General features: G+C 47.9%; 1 protein-coding gene across 1 annotated transcript in view; it reads left to right on the top strand.

The window, feature by feature from the left end:
• The window catches only part of PPM1E (protein phosphatase, Mg2+/Mn2+ dependent 1E), a 345,133-nt gene that overhangs the window by 235,313 nt on the left and 85,413 nt on the right, over window positions 1–24,407 (top strand). Inside the window, exon 4 of the mRNA XM_073574366.1 lies at window positions 19,064–19,252. Coding sequence (XP_073430467.1) covers window positions 19,064–19,252 — 189 coding nt within the window. The remainder of the gene's footprint in view (window positions 1–19,063; window positions 19,253–24,407) is intronic.

Below are 24,407 nucleotides of genomic sequence, written 5' to 3'. Positions count from 1 at the left end.
TGGTTGGATCAGTTACTATATCATCCATCACTTCATCTTCCACTTCTGCACCCTGGTCCTCCTCCTGACTTTCTGACAATTGTGTCTCATCATCGTCCTCCTGTTGTTGTGACATTTTACCACTGTCGCCTTCATGTTGCCGTGGCTGCTCAAATATTTGGGCATCGCTACATGCGATCTCCTCTTGCCCCGCTTCAAGTGGACCGGGCGAGAGGCCCAAATGTTTAAATGAAAAAGTGTACAGCTCTTCGAAGTGTCCAAGTGTGGGATCAGTTGTCTCCGGGAACTCAGCAAGGTGGGAAAAAGGAGGATCAGGGTGAGGAATACACTGTGGTGACGGTGTTGGCAAAGTGACTGGAAGCATTATCCACTATCCAACCAACAACCCTTTGACACTGCTCTGGGTTCAATGATGGTGCGCTGCTTTCCCCTAGTAATTGGGACAGGAAGGTCAGGCGAGAAGATGTGGGTGTTTGTTGTGGCACAATTTCAGCTTGCCCACGGTCTCTGCCTCTGCATGCACATCACCATCACGTCCAGTTCCTTGTCCTTTCCACGCGCCTTGCCCATTTTAAATGGAAAATATTGTCCTCCAGGTTCACGACAAATGGCTGAATTTGGAGCAAACTAATATGTGTTCCGTGTGACGTAAAACCACAGTTTTAAATAGCTGGCCTGTCAGTAACTATTTTTAACAGCAAACAGGTGTCAATAACTTCGCTAACACACTGCAACAAAATTTGAATGGAGGCCAGAAATGGCAGAATTTTGAGCGCACTTATATGTGATCATTGTGACTGGCAAACCACACTTTTAAATAGATGGAATTTTAGCGCTGTAATATGGAAAGGATCTGGCTGTATTCTGCAGTGCCAACAAACAAATGGAGCAGAAAAAGTGTTCTCTGGATTGCTTTTTAAGCAAATAATCAGGGTTAGGATCCCAAAAAATATTTATTCCTGGCCCCTGATACCATGTCTAGACATATCTGTAAAAGCAGCAGCAGACAGAACTGGAATGGACTCTCTTGCTATATGCACTGCAGTCTGCCACATACACTGCCTGCTTAGCACTGATATCTATGCAGCTGGGTTAGTCCTCAGAAGGACTGTTAGTTGAGATGGATATGTTCATAATATATTGCGGTATACCTACACTAACTAAGAAACAAGCAAATCTCTCCCTAGCTCAGCAGCACCTCTCCCTACACTGCCTGATTCCGGAGTAGACTGCGATGAGCATGGCAGCACCAGGTCTGATATAGACCTGATGACGCTGTGCGGCCAGCCAATCACTGTAATGCCACAACCAACATGGCTGCGGCATTACAGTGTATCGCAGACAATCCATGAAGGGAGGGGACCTGAGCTTCCGCCGAGCAACTCCGGAAATACTCGGCAAGCTCCGAGCATCTTGAGCAGTGAGATGCTCGGGTGAGTATCGAGTAGTGGCTAGCATGCTTGCTCCTCACCATTCACTATACGATTTTCTGTGAACTTGGCTAAGTGATGCATGCAACATATTGCAACTCTTCCTATCTTGAAGAAAGAATAAATCCAAAACTAACGTTTTTGGCACAGAGTTTGCTACAGCAATTCCTCATCAAACTATGTATGTTGCTTATTGCTAGAATTGGACCATCCGGAAACTGAACAACAAGTCCTGTTACTCTGTGAATGAACCTGTGAACCTGTTTAGACATACCCCTCAACAATCTGTGTTGCATCAAATATGGCATGTTGGCCAAACTCATCCACAAAACTACCACCCTCCGTTATAAGTTTCACTTGATTGTACGAAAAAAATGAAAATCACTGCATTTTTTTAAAACTAAAGAATAGTGATGAATGAACGTTTTCAGATAAGGTGTTATGCAAGCATGCTCAGGTGCTACGGCTATTCGATAGCCGCAACACATGTAGGGATTGCCCAACAAACAGGCAATCCCAGCATGTGTTGCGGCTGTTGAACAGCTGCGAGACATGCAGCCATGTGGAATCTAACATTTTTTCGAGTACGCAGAAGTCACTTGGTTAGCACATGAGCATGCTCAGATATCACCTTATCCGAGCACAATTCGCTCATCACTACTAAAGAAATATTCCACAAGAAAGTGGTTGTAAGACCTCATTCAGACCTCCATTTTTCACGTATGTGTTGTATCCGTGTTTTCACGGATAGAACATGTGCTCATGCTCTTTGAGCACAGTGATCTGTCAATTATAGTGCTTAGAACCAACTTTCACAATCTAGTGGTCGATGCTGTGAGTGATGACTGCAGCCGCTCCATGCTCGCCCGCATGACTGAAAGCTGGACACTCCCAGGAGGAAATAAGGTATTTATTTTCTGAAGTCCGTAGTTTTAGTAAGGTGGCCAGGCCCCATACCTGCAGGTAAATAGCATTTCCAGGTGACAGGTTCAATGCAGGTTAAACATATATAGCAAATAACTAATATTCTTAATTCTTACATGCAAAAAAGTGAAGAATTGTTGGGACTTGTCCATCTGTCGTTTACAAAATAGACAGTAATTGGTTAAAGCTAATTTGCAGCACTTGAATCAGAGAATCAATATGATGAGAGATTGCCTTTAGCTGCAGTACAGGATTGCAGTTCGTTACAAAGTCATACAATTTTGACCTCTTGGAAATTGTCTACTAAGGAATAAACCACTACGTTTCTAATGGCAATTGAGAAATTATAATTTATATGGTTCCCAATCACCTAACTGCACCATTGTTGTTGAATTGAGTGGATACATGAGCCCTATGTGACCAAGGTCATCAATGCCTAATGCCAAGCATCTACATACAGAAGATGAGATACAGGTCTGGGTAGACAAAAGATTAGTGACAAGGAATTGCTTTTCAAAATTTGTAGTAAAATAGGCGTCTATATAATGTGTCTATATTAAAGAATCCAGGTGATACATTTCTTGTATATTTTTTTTTATTCATTTCCTTTAACCCTTTCTAGGTTTGCACACAATAATGATACGTGACCACATGTGATAGACCATGATGTTCTGGCAGTATCTCTGGTTACCATACCAATAACTTTAGGATGTAGATGGTTGCTTTTATATTTAGGTCCTAATGTTCCTGAGTTGATTTAGGCACTTTAAAAAAATGTTATTTTATTTTATTATAAATGCAAACATCATGTAAAAATATTATCCAAAAGTAATGAAAAAATGCTCCCAACCTCCAAGTACTGAGGAGGAGAAAAAAAAAAGCACTTTAGTACCAGGTAACGGTCAGTTTTGGTTCCCTGTCATTCTAGTTCTGTATTCGTCTGCATCCGACTGAGAAGTGATGACAGCTTCTTTCAGCGGCATACATTACTGCAAACCCTCTCAGTGATGCTGATTGTCCACTAGCAGACAAGTAATGCTCCTCCCAAACATAGTTTTCATACGAGTGCAATATCTCCTTCTCTTTACTCACTTATGTAGCGACATTAATTACACAGAACTTAAAGACATCATCCTTGCTGTTGCCAAGGCTCACAATCCGAAATTCCCTATCAGTATGTCTTTGGAGTGTGGGAGGAAATTGAAGGAATCTCACACAAACACAGGAAGAACATACAAACTCCTTGCAGATTTTGTCCTTGGTGGGATTTGAACCCAAGGAGTCAGTTCAAGGCAGACAACTAGATTATTACAAGAGATGGAAGGCCTCTCATAGGAGGAGAGTGAAAAAGTTGGGCTTGTTTAGCTTCAGAAAAAAAGACGTGTCAGGGATATGTAAGTTACGATATATGTATAAATACATGTGTGATTAACACAAAGGACTTGCATATAACTTATTGGTTCTCAAGACCTTGCAAAGGACCAGGGGGCACTCATTAAAGGTGGATGAAAGGCGATTCTAGCAGCTAAGGCCTGTTTCACACATCAGTTTTTTTGCGTCAGTTAAAATCCGCCAAAATGGCGGATAGCGGATCCGTTGTTAACTGATGTGAAGGGATGCCACCGGACCGTTTTTTTTGACGGATCCGCCGAATGAAGAATTTTAAAGGAGCCGCTGCCCGGGAAGGAGAGAGAGAGAGAGAATTTTTTTTTCTGTCCGCCAGAAATGATTTCAGGGTTAAATTTCCTCCTGACTTCATTCCTCCGGGCATGCGCTCTATAAAAATGCGGATCCTGCAGTACAAAAAACGTTACATGGTCTGTCCAGGCATCTCGGCGTACGCAAAAAAAATTGACGGATCCGCAAAAAAACGGATCCAACGGATGGCCATCCGTCAAGATCCGCCGGTAATGCAAGTCAATGGGGAAAAAAAACGGATCCGCCCAAAAAAATGGCGGATCCGTTTTTTTGCAAAAGCGGCGGATTTTGACTGATTGTCAAAAACGGAAGTGTGAAACAGGCCTAAATAGGAAAGGGTTCTTTACAGTTAGAGCAGTCACTGCCAAAATCTGATCATTCTGTGTCCATTAAATGATCAATATTTCTGCATTGATGCCAATTTATTTTCTTAACCTAAACCACATTTTGGAGGGTTTCAGCTTTCAAAAGAATAAGCTATATAACCAATGGATGAATTTAACGTCAGGTTATAAGCTGTTATTTACATAACATGGATAAGCGACATAACTTCTGTCAGAGAGTGTAAATAAAATGGGAATGGTTGGTGATATCAGCTTCCTGTTTGTGGCACATTAGTATATGGGAGGGGGGAAACTTTTAAAGATGGGTGGTGACCATGGTGGCCATTTTGAAGTCGGCCATTTTGGATCCAACTTTATTTTTTCCAATGGGAAGAGGGTCATGTGACACATCAAACTTATTGAGACTTTCACAAGAAAAACAATAGTGTGCTTGCTTTTAACGTAACTTTATTCTTTCATGAGTTATTTACAAGTTTATGACCACTTATAAAATGTTTTCAAAGTACTGTCCATTGTGTTGGATTGTCAATGTAACCCTCTTCTCTCACTCTTGACACACTCATAGCAACATAGCAGAACAAATGCTAGCTGTGGCAAGAAGGTTTGCTGTGTCTGTCAGTGTAGTTGTCCAGAGGGCAACAACCCAGCAGCAGGACCGCTACCTCAGCCTTTGTGCAAGGAGGAACAGGAGGAGCACTGCCAGAGCCCTGGAAAATGACCTTCAGCAAGCCACAAATGTGCATATGTCTGCACAAACGGTTAGAAACCGACTCCATGAGGATGGTCTTAGTGCCCGATGTCCACAGATGGGGGTTGTGCCCACAGCTCAACACCGTGCAGGACGCTTGGCATTTGCCACAGAACATCAGGATTGGCAAATTCGCCACTGGCACCCTGTGCTCTTCACAGATGAAAGCAGGTTCACACTGAGCACTTGTGACAGACGTGACAGAGTCTGGAGACGTCGTGGAGAGAGATCTGCTGCCTGCAACATCCTTCAGCATGACCGGTTTGGCAGTGGGTCAGTAATTGTGTAGGGTGGCATTTCTTTGCAGGGCCGTACGGTGTTAGGCTGTAAGGCCAACTCTCATCTGTGGACGTCGGGCACTCAGACCATCCTCATGGAGTCGGTTTCTAACCATCTTGCAGACACATTTTTACTGCTGCCTCTGTCCCCGATGCCGGTCTGGTACTCACCGCCTCCGGCCCGAGTTCTTCCTTTGAGGGCTCCCCGCTCACCACCACCGGCTCTGGGTCCACCGCGATCACCGCTCCCGTGCGCGCCTCATGCTTTCCTGCACTCCAGCAGGCTGCTTCCTGGCGCGCTCTTCCTCTGCCGTCGGTCGCGCGCATTGTGCCTCTGCGCATGCGCCGTAGGGCCAGGCCGTGCGCCCCTGCACTCCTCATGCCCTCTGACTCGACTTGACCCGGCAGCACCTGTGGGTCAATCAGAAGCAACCATCAGGTATTTCAGGCCGCCCTCCCTTAGTGGAGGCGCCTGACTATTGAGTTAGCACTCTTTGTGTCTAGGCCCTGCTTGCCCTCGCTAGCCCCGCTTGCCTCCGCTCGCTACTGTTAGTCGCACACTGCTGCCGCTAGCCACCCCTGTTCTCCGTGTTGCCCTGCCATCTTCCCCCGCTAATCCTGTGTGTCTCCTCTGCTTTTTCAGTGCCTGCTCCAGCCCTGTCTGCCTCTTGTCTCCAGCTCAATTCCACCATCCTGCCTCCTACTAGCTCCTCCATCCGGACTCTGGTTACCCCGGACCCCTCTCCGGATCCCCATCCTCTCTGTATATCCTGCTCATCCTCCTGAGCCGACCCCTGGTCCTGGCTGCTGTGGCGCTTGAAGTCCCTGAGCCTGCTCCCTAACAGTCCCTGTATAGTGGTTGGTTCCACCTGGCGCGCTCGCTCAGGGAGGGTTCGGCGTCACGGCCCAGTGGGTCCACTCTCGCACCCGTCACCCGCGGCGTAACAGAATAGTCAGGCCATGGACCCCACCGGGGTCGCTGCCTAAAAGGGGCTAGTATTTCTACGGAGAGAACCAGACCCGTATAATGTATTTTATGAAGACGATGGACTTCCGCTTGTCGGCCTTGCAGGTCGCAGATCCTGGTAACGCCTCCCAATTGGCCAGCCTTCAGCAGGAGCTGGTTCAATAACGTGACACCCAGGCCCATATTCTCTCATATATGGCCTCAGTCGACGATCGTCTGCTTTCCTTACAGTCGGCTTCCTCGCGTGACCTGTCCCGCACTCCTGATCCGGTCCCTGCTCCGTCCCCTCGGCTTGGCAAACCGCCTTGGTATGGCGGCGACCCAAAGTTGTGCAGGGTTTTTTTGAACCAGTGCCGGCTGCATTTTGAACTCCTACCCCAACAGTACCCTACCGATCGGGCTAAGGTAACCTTTATTGTGTCCCACTTGGAGGGGGAGGCACTCTCCTGGGTGAACCCCCTGTGGGAGCGGGCCGATCCCATAGTCTCTCGTGTCCAGACCTTCATGGACACTTTCCAAAGAGTTTTTGACGTGCCCGGATGGCTGGCTTCCGCAACTGAGTCCCTTTTCTGCCTCACTCAGGGTACTCTTACGGTCGGACAATACGCCATCCGTTTCCGTACCTTGTCCTCTGAGTTAGGGTGGAGCAACGAGGCATTGGTTGGAGCCTTCTGCCGTGGCTTCTCGGGTAAAATTAAGGATGAACTGGCTGGGCGAGATACCCCAATCACCTTGGAGGATCTTATTTCCCTGGCCACACGTATCGATCTCCGTTTTCAAGAACGCGCCCGTGAGTCTGCGAGAGAGAGAAGACCGTTTAGACCATCTTCTTCTCTTCACAGGCCATCCAGTCCACGTCCCAGTGGGTCCTCCACCAGTTCGGCGCCGGAACCAATGCAGGTGGATCGGATCAGGTTGGAAGAACAACGCCGGAAGGAGAGATTGACGGAGGGTTTATGCCTGTATTGTGGCAGCGCGTCCCACTTTCTGCGTTCTTGTCCTGTGAGGCCGGGAAACTCCTCCACCTAGGCCAGGTAAGAGAGGCGTTCCTAGGTGTGTCCCACTCCTCTCATCCTCTCACCATTTCTGTTCAGCTGGTTTTTGGTCAGAGACGTGGCTCGGAGGTGGCCTATGTGCACTCGGGCGCGGCGAGGAACTTCATTAGGCTCAAGGAGGTGAAGAAGTATCAGATTCCCGTGGTTACTCTGAAGACTCCCCGCATTATCGCCTCTGTGGATGGGAGACCTCTGCAAGAGTCCGTATCCTTGGTCACGGAAGAGGTACGTCTGCAAATTGGGGCCTTGCACCAGGAGCGGATTGCATTCTACGTTCTACCCAACCTATCCCATGCTCTGCTGCTCGGTCTTCCCTGGCTTCGGACACACGAGCCAGTCCTGGATTGGCGTTCCGGTGAGGTTCTTCGTTGGGGGCACCCATGCCAAGAGAGGTGCCTGAGGTCCGTCCGGCCAGCCACTTCCACTCCAGTCTCTTCGGGTCCTGTGGGCTTACCTGCCGCATACTGGTCTTTTTCGGACGTGTTTGATAAAAAGGAGGCAGAGACACTTCCCCCGCATCGTCAATATGACTGTCCTATCGATTTACGACTCGGAACTACGCCGCCCAGGGGGCGAATCTATCCCTTGTCCCCAGCCGAGACCTCGGCCATGTCCGAGTACATCCGTGAGAATTTAGCCAGAGGTTTAATACGGAAATCTTCTTCTCCTGCCGGTGCCGGATTCTTCTTCGCGAAAAAGGACGGTTCGCTTTGGCCTTGCATCGACTTCCGAGAACTGAACAACATAACAGTAAAAAAATAAGTATCCCTTGCCACTCATCCCAGAGCTCTTCGACCGTCTATGTTGAGCCCGGGTCTTCTCTAAGTTAGACCTACGCGGAGCCTATAATCTCGTCCGCATTCGCCCCGGCGACGAATGGAAGACTGCCTTCAATACCCGGGATGGGCATTACGAATATCTCGTTATGCCTTTTGGCCTCGGCAACGCTCCCGCAGTGTTTCAAGAGTTCGTCAAAGATATCTTCCGAGACCTGTTATACTCCTGCGTGGTGGTATACCTTGACGACATCCTTATCTTCTCCCCGGATCTGGCTTCCCACAGGAGGAGTGTTCGTCTTGTGCTGCAACGCCTGTGGGAAAATCGCCTCTACGCGAAGCTTGAGAAGTGCCTCTTTGAGCAGTCTTCCTTGCCCTTCTTGGGCTACATTGTTTCGGTTCTGGACTGGAAATGGATCCTGAGAAACTATCTGCAATTCTTCAGTGGCAATGTCCGGTGGGGGTCAAGGCAATTCAACGTTTTCTCGGCTTTGCCAATTACTATCGTCAATTTGTGCCACATTTTTCGTCTGTCATCAAACCCATTTCCAGCCTCACTCGCAAGGGAGTCAACTAATCAGTCTGGCCTCCGGAGGCTGAAGAAGTCTTTTCTAGTTTGAAACAAACCTTTGCGGCTGCGCCTGTTTTACACCGTCCCAAGGCGAATAAGCCGTTCATTCTGGAGGTTGATGCTTCTTCCACGGGAGCCGGTGCAGTGCTCTCTCAGAGGTCTCCGTCTGGCTGCCTGGTTACCTGCGGGTTCTTCACAAAGGCCTTCTCTCCCGCAGAGTGTAATTACTCCATCGGGGATCGCGAGTTGCTAGCCATAATGTTGGCGCTAGAGTAGTGGCGCTACCTTCTAGAGGGATAGGTCCACCCCTTTACCATCTTTACCGACCATAAAAACCTGGCATACCTCCAGTCAGCCCAAAGACTCAACCCCCAGCAAGCCAGGTGGTCTCTCTTCTTTGGTCGCTTCGATTTTGAACTGCGTTTCCGTCCCGGGCATAGGAACATCAAGGCTGACGCGCTGTCCCGGTCCCTTCAGTCTCCAGATTTGGTGGAAGAACCGACTCACATTATCGATCCGGCCAAGATCATCACTGTGGCTCCTGTGAGACTGATTACTCCACCTCCGGGCAAGACCTACGTTCCCGAGATAGAAAGAGGTGCTATGTTGGGGACATTCCTCTAAGCTTTCGGGACATGTCGGAGTCAAAAAGACATTGGACCTCATTGCCCGTTTTTATTGGTGGCCCTCTCTACGTCAAGATGTGACTGATTTCACGGCTTCATGTCCCTCCTGTGCCAAGGTCAAGGTCCCCAGACAGTCATCTTCCGGACTTCTGCTTCCTCTGACAATTCCCTCGATTCCATGGCAACATATAGCTCTGGATTTCATCACGGATTTACCCTGCTCATCTGGTTGCACAACTTTCCTGGTGGCGGTGGATCGCTTCTCCAAGATGGCCCACTTTGTGCCTCTTCCAGCGTTGCCCTCCGCTCCTGAGTTGGCGAAGATTTTCATCCAGCACATATTCCGCCTCCACGGCTTCCTGCAACATATTGTCTCAGATCGTGGTGTACAGTTCATGTCTCGATTTTGGAGGGCCTTATGTAGACTTCTGGAGGTGAAATTGGACTTTTCCTCCGCGTACCACCCTCAGTCCAACGGTCAAGTGGAACGCGTTAACCAGGTGCTGGCATCATATTTACGTCTGTTTTCCAATGCTCATCAAGATAATTGGGTCCATCTTCTTCCCTGGGCAGAATTCGCCTACAATAATCATCCCAGCGAGTCTTCAGCCAAGTCTCCATTTTTTGTGGTATTCGGGGTGCACCCTGGTATTCCTCTACCTATATCTGCTACCTCCGGTGTTCCTGCAGCTGATTCCATAACCTTAGAGTTCTCCAAGAACTGGTCTGAGATTAAGGAAGCTCTCAAGAAGTCTGGAGAGCGCATGAAGAGACACGCTGACAAGAGGCGTCTGGATTCTCCAACTTATCTCCCAGGGCAACGGGTATGGCTTTCGGCTAAGTATATTAGGTTGAAGATTCCCTCCTACAAATTGGGACCTCGTTACATTGGACCTTTTAAGATTCTCAAGCGCATTAACAACGTGGCCTACAAGCTGGAGTTGCCCGCCTCGCTCCGTGTTCCCAAAACCTTCCACGTCTCTCTCCTTAAGCCAGTCATCTTGAATCAATTCCATCCTGCCCCAGGCTCTTCTCCTCTACCTGTCAGTTCTGATGATATCTTCGAGGTGAAAGACGTTTTGGCCTCAAAAAGGGTCAGGGGTAAAACATTTTTTCTAATCGATTGGAAGGGTTTTGGTCCCGAGGAGAGATCCTGGGAGCCGCGGGAGAACATCAATGCCCCTGATGAAGCCGCATGGGTTGCGGCGATACGCGTGGGGTATGATCCTGGGTGTAGCACCCACTTGGTTATAGCTGTATTTTCACTGCGACCTTATTATTGGTTGCTCTGGAGTAATTTTTGTGTGGTACAATTGAATATTGGATTGTGGGCATTGGCCATATTGCTGTTGGCTTATTATGGCCTGTTGCCCTAACCAGTGAATATTTAGGGACACATGCATGGAATTATTTCATGCAGTGATTGTGCAATATTAGGGCCCTTGGTCTCCATGAGCAGGTTTATGGGGTGGTTGTTGTGATTAATTGCAGTGAGGTTGGACCACATGGTTGATATACAGGTTATTACAGCATAATCTATAATTGTGATATGCCATACTTCACTGTTATATATTGTGGGATGCTTCATATGTTTTTATTATGTTTTTAATTGTATTACTGCATCAATAAAACATTGTTTTTGTACTGGTTCAGTGTGCGCTATTTGCAGTGGTTCTTTTTCTTCTCTTCTCAAGAACATCAATGCCCCACGCATTCTTAAAAGGTTTTTATCCAGACACGGTAAGGGGGGGTGTAAGAGGTGGGTACTGTTACCGCTGCCTCTGTCCCCGCTGCCGGTCCGGTACTCACCGCCTCCGGCCCGGGTTCTTCATTTGAGGGCTCCCCACCAGTGGCTCTGGGTCCACCGCGCTCACTGCTCCCGTGCGCGCCTCCTGCTTCCCAGCACTCCAGTTACCACAAGAAAAAATGAAGCGATCAAAAAAAGTCCGAAAGACTCAGTATTACAAAAAATACAATCTTTATTGTAATGTGAACAGGAACAAGGAAACAGGGGGAAATTGAGTCAGAAATGACCATAGCAGCACAAAGGCAGACAACTGGGGCATACATGGGATGACAGGACCAAATAGGGATAAGGCATAACTAAAGCATAATTACAATATAATATTTGATAATGCATTGCGCCAATCCCAAATAGTAAAATACGACCAGATAGGTTAAATAGGTGTAAACATTAACATTGTACACAATTAGACAATAGAAAAACTTTACCTGTTAGGACAGCAAGTAGAGGTCCACCCATGTATGTACCCCCCTTTTTTCCCTGCACTCCAGCAGGCTGCTTCCCGGCGCTCTCCTCCTCTGCCGTCGGCCGCGCGCATTGTGCCTCTGCGCATGCGACATAGGGCCAGGCCGCGAGCCCCTGCACCCCTCATGCCCTCTGACGCGACTTGACCCGGCAGCACCTGTGGGCCAATCAGCAGCAACCATCAGGTATTTCAGGCCACCGTCCCTTAGTGGAGGCGCCTGACCATTGAGTTAGCACTCTTTGTGTCTAGGCCCTGCTTGCCCTCGCTAGCCCCGCTTGCCTCCGCTCGCTACTGCTAGTCGCACCCTGCTGCCGCTAGCCACCCCTGTTCTCCGTGTTGCCCTGCCATTTTCCCCCGCTAATCCTGTGTGTCTCCTCTGCTTTTTCAGTGCCTGCTCCAGCCCTGTCTGCCTCTGGTCTCCAGCTCCGTTCCACCATCCTGCCTCCTACTAGCTCCTCCATCCGGACTCTGGTTACCCCGGACCCCTCTCCGGATCCCCGTCCTCTGTGCATATCCTGCTCATCCTCCTGAACTGACCCCTGGTCCTTGCTGCTGTGGCACTTGAAGTCCCTGAGCCTGCTCTCTCGGGGAGGGTTCGGCGTCACGGCCCAGTGGGTCCACTCTCGCACCCGTCACCTGCGGCGTAACACACATGCACATTTGTGGCCTTCTGGAGGTCATTTTGCAGGGCTCTGTCAGTGCTCCTCCTGTTCCTTCTTGCACAAAGGTGGAGGAAGCGGCCCTGCTGCTGGGTTGTTGCCCTCCTCCGGCCCCCTCCACGTCTCCTGGTGTACTGGCCTGTCTCCTGGTAGCGCCTCCAGCCTCTGGACACTACACTGACAGACACAGCAAACCTTCTTCTTCTGTACCTGAGCCACTTGTGTGGGTTGTAGAGTCCGTCTCATGCTATCACGAGTGTGAAAGCACAACCAACATTCAAAAGTGACCAAAACATCAGCCAGAAAGTATTGGTACTGAGATGTGGTCTGTGGTCCCCACCTGCAGAACCACTACTGTACTTTATTGAGGGTGTTTTGATAATTGCCAATAATTTCCATCTGTTGTCTATTCCATTTGCACAACAGCATGTGAAATTGATTGTCAATCAGTGTTGCTTCCTAAGTGGACAGTTTGATTTCACAGAAGTTTGATTTACTTGGAGTTATAGTCTGTTGTTTGTGTTCCCTTTATTTTTTTGAGCAGTATATATATATAATATATATAATAAAAATAGAATACACATGCAAATATATTCATTGATGAATTGTTTGAGTGACATGTCTGCTATGTTAAAAGCACTTTAACATCCACAAAAATGGGCTTATACTTTGTGAAAACTTATAGGTCGCTACAATGTAGAAACATATGCAAATTTAACTCATTCTAATTCTTACTGATGAATTAGGTTTTATAGGAATACATTTAAGTGTAAAACACATTAAAGGTGTATAATATACTGTATGTAGCTATTCTTTACTATTATAATGTTGTTCAGATGTCTGAAAGGAACTAATTATGGCTCTACAAACTCTTTGTTGCCAATTAAAGTGACCGCCTGTTGTTTAAGTGTTTCCTTTATTTTTTTTGAGCAGTGTAAAATATATATATTACAGTTCTGCTCAAATGTTTACATACCCCGGCAGAATTTTTGCTTTCTTGGTCTTTTTTTCAGAGAATATTAATGATAACACCAAAACTTTTTGTCCTCTCATGGTTAGTGGTTGGGTTAAATCAGAAATTGTCAAACTACTGTGTTTTCTCTTTTTAATTCATAATGACAACCCAAAACATCCAAATGACCCTGAACAAAAGTGCACATACCCTGGTGATTTGGAACTGATAACATTCAGAGAAGTTGACACAAATGGGTTTGAATGGCTACTAAAGGTAACATCCTCACCAGGGCCGGTTTTAGGCAAAGTGGGGCCCTAGGCAAAGTTTAAAATGGGGCCCCAAATGCTAACATATTGCACATCACACAGAAGCTTTTCGGTTGTATTTACATGCGCTGAGTTCAGGACGCTAAACGAGTGTGAACGACAGTATTGAAGTAATTCGACACTTTTTTCCGGCCTCTTTCCACCATCTGAGAAAGAATGATGGGGACAGATGATTAATGGATTAATCTGTCCCCATACAGTATCATGTTATCAGCAGCATATCTACAGTTTACACCCAATAGTGCTCCATATAATATAATGTGCCCCATAGTCCTCCATATTGTATAATAGACGCCTCATAGTCCTTCATATATTAAAATACACTGCTCAGTCCTCCATATAGTATAATACACTCCTCATAGTGCTCCATATAGTATAATGCACCACCAGTCATCCATGTAGTACAATTCACTTCCCATAGTATAATGCACCCCATAGTTCTTCATATAATGTATTTCCCATAGTCCTCTATGCAGTATAATACAGCCCACATATAGTATAATGCAGCCACACCATACAATATAATGTAACTGGGTCGCCCTCCCAGTGCCGTGGGGTACTCGGTACCGGGCCAGTGTCAGGGGGATGTGTCACAGCAGCGATGACCCGGTCCGTGGCCCTGGGCGCCCAAAAATCAATGGGAGTTTGTAATGTAGTTTAAGTGGAATAGTTCGTGACGCCACCTGTGGTGTTCGGCAAGTGAGATGTTAGGCCGACGCTGCATGCAGATCCTCTGGGGCTGGTGGTGTGTTGCAGCATAGATGGTGTAGCTCCCCACAGGTGAAGCTGTAGCCCCAGGGCCGTGTAGTTGCAATGGATGAGGAGAGGCGCAGGCGGTGTAAAGGATGGTACCCAGATGTGGAGGTGCTGAGCGGGTTGGCGCAAGAATGAATGGAGGACACAGGGGCTTGTAGCTCTAAAGCTTTACTCACAGTCTGCGGTACACAAGGGTGCCTGCCTCCGGGCCGTGTCCTCCGGGTCAGAGACTCAGTCAACCTCCAGGCAAGATGGAACGCTCCCCTCCAACACTCCGCCAACATGTACCTTTCTGAATGGCTCCTCTATAGCGCCTTAAAGTGTGAAGATCTCCTAGTACTGAGTTACACTGGAGTTCCTCCTGACTGATGTTCCCAAGAACTCTACTTGTACGGCAGACAGCTGTAGCCTGCTTCGGGGACTCCCTTCTCCTCAGTCCCGGCTCTCTATCCAGTTGCTGTTGTGCCCCAAGTCTTAGATGGGAGTAGTGCATTTACAGCCAACTACTCCACCGGTGTCTGCTGCAGAACCATAAGTGTCCATACACCCTCGGGGACCGGGCCCCGGCCTTGCGCTGAGAACCTATAGGCAGGGTTCCTCTTCTAACCCACGTCCTCTCTGTTCTCTCTACTCCTTTGTTCCGTACTTGTCTTTCTCTCTCTTATGGAAGCTTAGGTTTCAGTTCTACGTCTTTCTCCTCTTTTCCTTTCCCATGCCAGCTGGGTCAGATCACTGAGGCAGCTGCAGCACTCCTTCCTCCATCCCTTCTTCCAGGGATCCTCACTCCTGTCTGAGTGACTTCCTACCCGACTGACCTTCTGTCAGACTGACCTGTCATCCTACACTTTCCCACTCTTTTATGTATCTTAACTCCACCCACCTCCTAGCACGTCCAGTGTTCCAAGCAGGGAGCCACCAAAGGTGCTCTGCTACTCTCTAAGCACTGAGCTGCAATGTGGTTGTGCAGAACTACCCTGTTGTGTGGCGTGCGAGTGTTGGAGCGTGGAAAGGAGTTCCCACCTTACCCAGATGGTGGGGCAGTACCTCTGTGGTGACTGAGCCTCAGGGGCGCCACATAACCCCCCCATAGAATATAATGCAACCCCCCTCTTTTTGGAATAATGCAGCTACCCCACAGAGTATAATGCAGCCACTCCACAGAATATAATAGAACCCCCCATAGAATATAATGCAGCCCCCCTCATATAGTATAATGCAGCCCCTCCATAGAATATATGGCAACCCTCTCAGAGTATAATGCAGCCCCTTATATAGTATAATGTATCCCCTCCATAGAATACAATGTAGCTCTCCTAATATAGTATAATGCAGCCCCCATAGAATATAATGTAGCCCCCTCATAAAGTATAATGCAGCCCCACATAGAATACAATGTAGCCTCCTCATATAGTATAATGTAGCCTCCTCATAGAGTATGATGCAGTCACCCCCCATAGAATATAATAAATTTAATATAGCCCCCCCATAGAATATAATGTAGCCCCAAATAGTATATAATACAGCCCACCATCCCATAGAATATAATGTAGCCCCCATATTATATAGAATAGCCTCCCCCATACAATACAATGTAAAATGTACCCAACATGGTATATAGCAGCACAGCGCCACCATGGTATATAGCAGTACAGCCCCACCATGGTATATAGCAGCACAGCCCACCATGGTATATAGCAGCACAGCCCACCATGGTATATAGCAGGAGAGCCCACCATGGTATATAGCAGCAGAGCCCACCATGGTATATAGCAGCACAGCCCCACCATGGTATATAGCAAAACAGCCCCCATGGTATATAGCAGCACAGCCCACCATGGCATATAGCAGCACAGCCCGGTATATAGCAGCACAGCCCACCATGATATATAGCAGCACAGCCCGTTATATAGAAACACAGCCCACCATGGTATATAGCAGCACAGCCGGTATAGAGCAGCACAGCCCACTATGGTATAGAGCAGCACAGCCCGGTATATGGTGTGTTGTCCTCCCGGCCACTCCCATCAGTTCCTGGATCATTTTGCCACTTTGCTTCCACATTTTCTCTCCTGTGACATCCCTACCCTCATCATGGGCGATTTCATCATCCCCATTGCTCTTCCCCTCTCCCCATCTGCTACTCACCTTTTATCTCTAACCTCCTCGTTTGGCAGCTTACTAATTCTCCAACACATGAAGACGGAAACTCCCTTGACTTGGTCTTCTCTCGGCTTTGTGCAGTGGATGATTTTGCAAACTCCCCTCTCCCGCTCTCTGACCACAACCTTCTTTCATTCTCTATCAGGAACTGCCAGGCCGCTCAGGTCACCCTCATTGTCCATACTTATAGAAACATACAGGCCATTAACACCCAGAAACTTATGAAGAACTTGCAGTCTTCATTGCCCCTATCTCCTCCCTCTCATGTCCTGATTTTGCATTGAAGAGTTACAATGAAACACTTCAAAGTACTCTGGATGAATTTGCACCTCCTATAAATACAACACCACAACACAGATGGCGACAACCCTGGCACACCTGCAAACACGTTTCCTGCAGCGGTGCTCCAGGTGCGCCGAACGTCTGTGGAGAAAATCCAATCTACACGAAGATTTTCATTCATTATAAGTTTATGCTTAGAACATACAACACTGCCCTTCGCCGTTCAAAACAATCCTATTTCAGCACCCTCATCACCTCAATGTCCAATAACTCTAAACGTCTCTTTGACACTTTTCATTCTCTACTCAACCCAAGAGTACAGGCCCCAACCACGGAGCTTCAAGCTGACGATCTGGCCAATTACTTCAAAGAAAAAATTTACCAGATCCGACAGGAAATTATCTCCCAATCACCTCACACCATGCACTGTCCTCCCTGCCCCACTGTATCTAGCTCACTCTCTGATTTTGAACCAGTCACAGAAGAAGAAGTAAGCAGGCTCCTTGCATCTTCTCGCCCAACCACTTGCACCAGTGACCCATTTCCGTCGCATCTCCTCCAGTCCCTTCCCCCCTGTTGTCACCCCTCACCTAACTAAAATATTTAACCTCTCTCTCTCTTCTGGTATCTTTCCCTCCTCATTTAAGCATGCCATCATACATCCACTACTTAAAAAACCATCCCACGACCAAAACCGTTCCGCTAACTATAGACCTGTCTCTAATCTTCCCTTCTTCTCTAAACTCCTGGAATACCATGGTGGGCTGTGCTGCTATATACCGGGCTGTGCTGCTATATACCATGGTGGGCTGCGTTGCTATAATAATAATAATAAATGTTATTTCTATATTCCGCAGCACTTTACATTTTAGAGGGGACATGTACAGACGATAGACATTACAGCATAGCAATAATCACATAGATCATAACAGATACCAAGACGAATGAGAGCCCTGCTCGCAAGCTTACAATATATGAGAAAAAAGGTAGACACGAAAGGTGGGTGGTAACAATTGCCCTGATTGTATGGACCAGCCATAATGTTAAGTGTATAACAGTACAGACACAGAGGGCTAATAGATGCATAAAGCATGTGGGAACATGATGTGGGGAGCCTGGCTATGGTAAAACTTTTGACTGTGCCACACAGGGACAGTTAGGTTAATGTGTTGAGGCGGTAGGCAAGTCTGAATAAATGCGTTTTTAGGGCACGCTTAAAATTGTGGGGACTGGGGACTAATCGTATTGACCTAGGAAGTGCATTCCAAAGAATTGGCGCAGCACGTGTAAAGTCTTGGAGATGGGAGTGGGAGGTTCTGATTATCGAGGATGCTAACCTCAGGTCATCAGCAGAACAGAGAGCATGGGTAGGGTGGTAGACTGAGGCGAGGGAGGAGATGTAGTGTGGTGCTGAGCCGTGGAGTGCTTTGTGGGTGAGGGTAATAAGTTTGTACTGGATTCTGGAGTGGATGGGTAACCACAGGTAACCAGTGTAAGGACTGGCACAAGGCAGAGGCATCGGTGTAACGATTGGTGAGGAATGTGATCCTGGCTGCAGCATTCAAGACAGATTGGAGGGGGGAGAGTTTGGTAAGAGGGAGACCGATTAGAAGAGAGTTACAATAGTCCAGACGAGAATGAATAAGAGAAACAGTAAGACTTTTTGCGGAGTCAAAAGTAAGAAAGGGTTGAATTCTAGAAATGTTTTTGAGGTGCAGATAACAAGAGCGAGCCAGTGATCGGATGTGGGGGGTGAATGAAAGCTCGGAGTCAAGTATAACCCCAAGACAGCAGGCATGTTGCTGGGGAGTAATAGTGTATGTATAATGTATGTATGTATATATATATATATATATATTTATATTAATACAAACTGTGGATGCCACCCTGCTGCCCTCATGACAATGAAGCATTGGCACAGTGGCATCCAAACTGAGAATATAAGAATTTAAATTGGGAGCCTCATAATTAAAAATAGTGAAAAAAAATAGCTCTAATTCCTTTTTATTACCAGCACATTCAATAACAAATGTATACTTTCACACTTAGCACACGCCGATCAGCTAATCACGTGAACTATCATAACAGTTCATCTTCTAGATGCTGAATTTTTAATGTCTGCATCACACAATACTGTTGGACTTAAAAGCTGATACATCCCGATAAACTAATGCAGAATACAAAGCACAATTGTGTGGATTTTCGGTTTCATAATATTGTTTTCCTTGTGCTCCCTAGGATCAGGAGGAGCAAGCTTACTTTGCTGTGTTTGATGGACACGGAGGAGTGGATGCTGCCATTTACGCTTCTATCCACCTGCATGTGAATTTGGTACGTCAAGAAGTGTTCCCACAGGACCCAGCTGAAGCCCTGTGTAGAGCTTTCCGCATCACAGATGAAAGCTTTGTGAAGAAGGCTGCCCGTGAGGTCAGTAAGCTGAATTTTTTATTTTTTTTGTTTATTTTGTTGCTCTTGAACTTATAAGTTGAGAACTGACAACGAAGGGTGAGGGGATGGAGTTAACACATATGTAATTACATGCGGAATATCAATACATGAGAAATGTATAGTGAACTAAAATGTATTTCTTGTTCATGGTAGCTGCAGTCTTCAAGGTCTATGAGAAATAAAGAAAGTCGGTCACCCCCAAAGGGCATTTTTAATGATTATACAGTGATATAGGGGACTTGGCCCCTATTAATTCATAGTAGCACTGTACCTGTGAAAATAACTTATAATACATATAAAAATGAGGGGGCTTGAGTGCAACCTTGGCAGCTTAATATTTAGGGCAAGGTTCACCTTGAAAGTCGGTCACCCCCAAAGGGCATTTTTAATGATTATACAGTGATATAGGGGACTTGGCCCCTATTAATTCATAGTAGCACTGTACCTGTGAAAATAACTTATAATACATATAAAAATGAGGGGGCTTGAGTGCAACCTTGGCAGCTTAATATTTAGGGCAAGGTTCACCTTGAAAGTCGGTCACCCCCAAAGGGCATTTTTAATGATTATACAGTGATATAGAGGACTTGGCCCCTATTAATTCATAGTAGCACTGTACCTGTGAAAATAACTTATAATACATATAAAAATGAGGGGGCTTGAGTGCAACCTTGGCAGCTTAATATTTAGGGCACCGTTACACCTGCTCTTTTTTGGTGAACATTAAGCACTGTCTGAATGGTGCCTGAATGCTGCGCATGCACATTGACGCTGTTTGTGCCCAGCTGTGCGCACACAGTCCCACAGCACGCTCTCCTCCTTGTCTTCTTTCTGCTATCTACTACACTAATACACCATTGAAGTGTTGTGAAGGAGAGGGCAGAGATAAAATATGTGCAGGTATAGTGACTAATGATTTTTATATGTGTGAAGTCCCCTATTGACATAGGTATTGCTCATAGAAAATGCATTTTGGGTGTGAAATTCAATAAAATATATTTATCTAATCCATTTTAGTGATTTTCCAATTCTAGAGTTTAGTTGAGAAGTCATATCAGTACAAGTCTGGCTGCTCCACTGATATCAGCTGTGCCATCATTGGCACCTGTCTTGGGTTGTTTCTAGCTATCATTTCCACTTTATTTAAGTAAATTGGATTTAAAGGCCATACTAAAGAATGGCATGAATTTTGCAAATTTCGCTATGTTTTTCTGCCGCGGCAGATTCTCTCTTTAGTCATGTTATTGGAACTCAATTAGGCTGTTGACTTTTTCCAAAAACCGCAGCGAGTTGTGCATGCAGTTCAGCATGAGCTAACAGGCACAAACTTGTTTCTATGTCAGTCTCGATGGCGAGAGCACTGGAGCAACATGTGACAAAATTCATAAAGAGGCGTGTACTGCTTAATGAACTTGGTGCATTCTACAGTTGCCATCGTAGAAAATGGACTCCAGTCAGAAACCGGAGTACATACAGTACAGACCAAAAGTTTGGACACACCTTCTCATTCAAAGAGTTTTCTTTATTTTCATGACTATGAAAATTGTAGATTTCACATGTGGAATTATATAATTAACAAAAAAGTGTGAAACAACTGAAAATATGTGTGACGTTTTTTGAAAACGGACGTCCAAGAGTGGACCCTCTGGGTCGCGGATCTGGAGCCCCGGGGGTCGAGCGCTCCAGGTGAACACCGACCCCTATACAGGGATCGTTTGGGGCAAGACTACCGAGGACAGAACCGCGACAGCCAGTACCAGGAGGGGCGGCTCAAGGACAAGAGGCGCCCGTAGGCAGGAGTACTGGACTGAGAGGTAGAGGACCTTAACAGGATTACAGGATGGGTAGACCGACAGGGAGCAGGTACTAGAGGGGAGAGGACCGGGAGGATGCACACAAGGAGGTACCAGGAGGGAGAACAGGGCGGTCATGCAGGGTGAGAGAACACTGGGAACAAGGAAGCAGAGCCGGGGGCTGGTAGCCAAGGGGAAGACAGACAGGACACAGGCGGCACTATAGAAACCGGAAAGGGGCCAAAGCGCAGCGTGGCGAGCACACAGCAACTCTCAGGCGTCCTCTCAATAGAGAGCGCGCCAGAAATACCCTAGGGTCCGGAAGCGGGCGGTACGTGCCGCCCCCGGCGCCACCCCCCGTAGGCAGAAGAGGGGACGCTGGTGCGCACGCGCGCCCTAAGGAAGGAGCGCGGTGCCGTCACAGGAGGGGAGGCAGAGCGTGGGAGCGCGCCGCGGCGAGGACACCGGTAGGAGGAGGTGGCGGCGGTTGCCGCTGGAGGAGGGGCGGGAGCGGGTGCAGCCGTGACCGCCGACATGACAGTACCCCCCTCTTTATATCCCCCCTTTCTGAGATTGGCCAGAAACTTTTTTAGTATTAGAGGAGCGTTGATATTCTTTTGAGGCTCCCAAGACCTTTCCTCAGGACCAAATCCCTTCCACTCAATGAGAAAGAAAGTCCTCCCCCTGACTCTCTTCATGGCTAAAATATCCTTTACTTCAAAGATGTCATCCGACCCAATAGGTAAAGGAGGGGCAACGAAGACCGGTTGGAACCGATTCAGAACTACAGGTTTCAAGAGCGAGACGTGAAAGGCATTAGGGACCCGGAGTGAAGCCGGCAACCTCAGTCTGTAAGACACTTCATTGACGCGTTTTAGTACCTCGAAGGGACCGATGTAACGAGGACACAGCTTATAGGAAGGAACTTTCAAGCGGATGTGCTTGGTTGAGAGCCAGACCTTATCACCAAGGTGGTATGGGGGAAGGTCCCTCCGTCTCTTGTCTGCATGTCTTTTGATTCGGGCACTGGTCTTCACAAGAGCCTCTCTGGTCTCCTTCCAAATATTCGAAAATTCTGTGGCGAGGGCATCAGCTGCGGGAACTCCTGAAGAGGCGACAAAGGGTAGTGGAACACCAGGATTGCGACCAGAAACCACAAAGAACGGAGTTTTGGTGGTCGACTCGCTGGGGTGGTTATTATGGGCGAATTCAGCCCAGGGTAGAAGAGAGACCCAATTATCCTGGTGGGCATTGGAAAAGTGGCGCAGGTAAGTTGTTAGGTCCTGATTAACACGTTCCACCTGCCCATTGGTCTGCGGGTGATAGGCGGAGGAGAAGTCGAGGGACGTACCCATAAGCTGACATAGAGCCCTCCAGAAGCGAGAAGTAAATTGGACCCCTCGATCAGACACAATCCGTAGGGGAAGACCATGCAACCTGAAGATCTGATGGATGAAGATCTCGGCCAGCTTCGGAGCGGAGGGCAGCCCGGCCAGGGGGATAAAATGAGCCATCTTAGAGAAGCGGTCAGCTACGACTAAGATGGTGGTGCAACCAGCTGAGCAGGGCAAGTCGGTTATAAAGTCCATGGCAATTTGCTGCCAAGGGGCCTCCGGCACCGGCAACGGATGGAGAAGACCGGAGGGCAAAGTTCTTGGAACCTTGTTCTGCGCACAGGTTGAGCAAGAGGCAACAAAATCTGCCACGTCTTGGCGAAGGGTGGCCCACCAGTAATAACGTGAGAGAAGCGATAGAGTCTTCTTGGACCCCACGTGCCCCGCAACCTTGGAGGAGTGCCCCCAGCGCAACACCTCCAGACGTTTATTCTGAGGCACGAAGGTCTTGCCTGGTGGAGGAGTAGAAAAGTTCACCGGGGCCACGGTGATCACTTTGGCAGGCTCGATAATATACGAGGGGTTCTCGTCCTCTTCTGGCGACTGTAGAGATCTGGAAAGTGCATCTGCTTTGGTGTTCTTATTACCGGGCCGGAAGTGAAGCTGGAAGTCGAATCGAGAAAAATACAAGGCCCATCTGGCTTGTCTGGAATTGAGCCTTTGGGCGGACTGCAGATAGGCCAAATTCTTGTGGTCCGTGAAGATGGTAAAGGGGTGCACAGCCCCCTCGAGCAGGTACCGCCACTCTTCCAGAGCCATCTTGATGGCCAGCAACTCCCGATCTCCGATGGAGTAGTTGCACTCTGCTGGCGAAAAGGACTTGGAAAAGAACCCGCAGGGAATCAGTCGTCCAGGGGGAACTCGCTGGGAGAGGATCGCCCCAGCTCCGGTGGAAGAGGCGTCCACTTCAAGAACAAAATGCCTACTGGCCACCGGCCGATGTAGGACCGGTGCTGCTGCAAAGGAGCGTTTCAGCGCCAGAAAGGCATCTTCCGCCTCGGAGGACCAGTGATCAGGCTTAGTTCCTTTGCGGGTCAAGGCCGAGATAGGTTTGGTCAACGAGGAAAAATGCAGCACGAACTGTCGGTAATAATTCGCGAATCCGAGGAAACGCTGGATGGCTTTGATTCCGACAGGACGGGGCCACTTGAGTACCGCCGAGAGTTTCTCGGGATCCATCTCCAGACCGGAATCTGTGATGACATGACCCAAGAAGGGTAACGAGGTCTGCTCGAAGAGGCACTTCTCAATCTTGGTGTAGAGGTGATTCTCCCGGAGACGGTGCAGGACCATGCGTACGCTTCTCCGATGGGAGGAAAGGTCAGGCGAAAAGATGAGGATATCGTCTAAATACACTATTACGCAAGAGTACAGAAGGTCCCGAAACACCTCGTTAACGAACTCCTGGAAGACAGCTGGAGCATTGCAGAGACCAAACGGCATGACTAAATACTCATAATGACCATCACGGGTATTGAAGGCCGTCTTCCATTCGTCGCCTGCGCGAATCCGGATCAAATTGTAGGCTCCCCGCAGGTCCAGCTTCGTGAAGATTCGAGCCCCTCTCAGCCGGTCAAAGAGTTCTGGGATAAGTGGAAGTGGGTATCGATTCTTAACTGTAATATTGTTCAGGCCCCGGTAGTCGATACATGGTCTAAGAGATCCGTCTTTCTTCCAAACAAAGAAGAAGCCTGCACCTGCTGGGGACGAGGACTTTCGGATGAACCCCTTCGCCAAGTTCTCCCGGATGTATTCAGTCATGGCCATGGTCTCTGCTGGAGATAAGGGATACGCCCTCCCCCTGGGCGGAGTGGCTCCGGGAAGCAAGTTGATAGGGCAGTCATAGGCCCGATGCGGAGGCAGAGACTCCGCTTCTTTTCTACTGAAAACGTCGGCGTACACGTAGTACGGTGTGGGGAGACCCATGAGATTGGCCGACGTTGGCAG

This window comes from Dendrobates tinctorius, unplaced genomic scaffold (genome assembly GCF_039654945.1).
Source record: "Dendrobates tinctorius isolate UK_male_01 unplaced genomic scaffold, ASM3965494v1 ptg000007l, whole genome shotgun sequence".
NCBI classification, from domain to species: domain Eukaryota; kingdom Metazoa; phylum Chordata; class Amphibia; order Anura; family Dendrobatidae; genus Dendrobates; species Dendrobates tinctorius.
The sequence above is the reverse complement of the archived record's forward strand: the minus strand, read 5'-3'. Positions and strand labels throughout refer to the sequence as shown.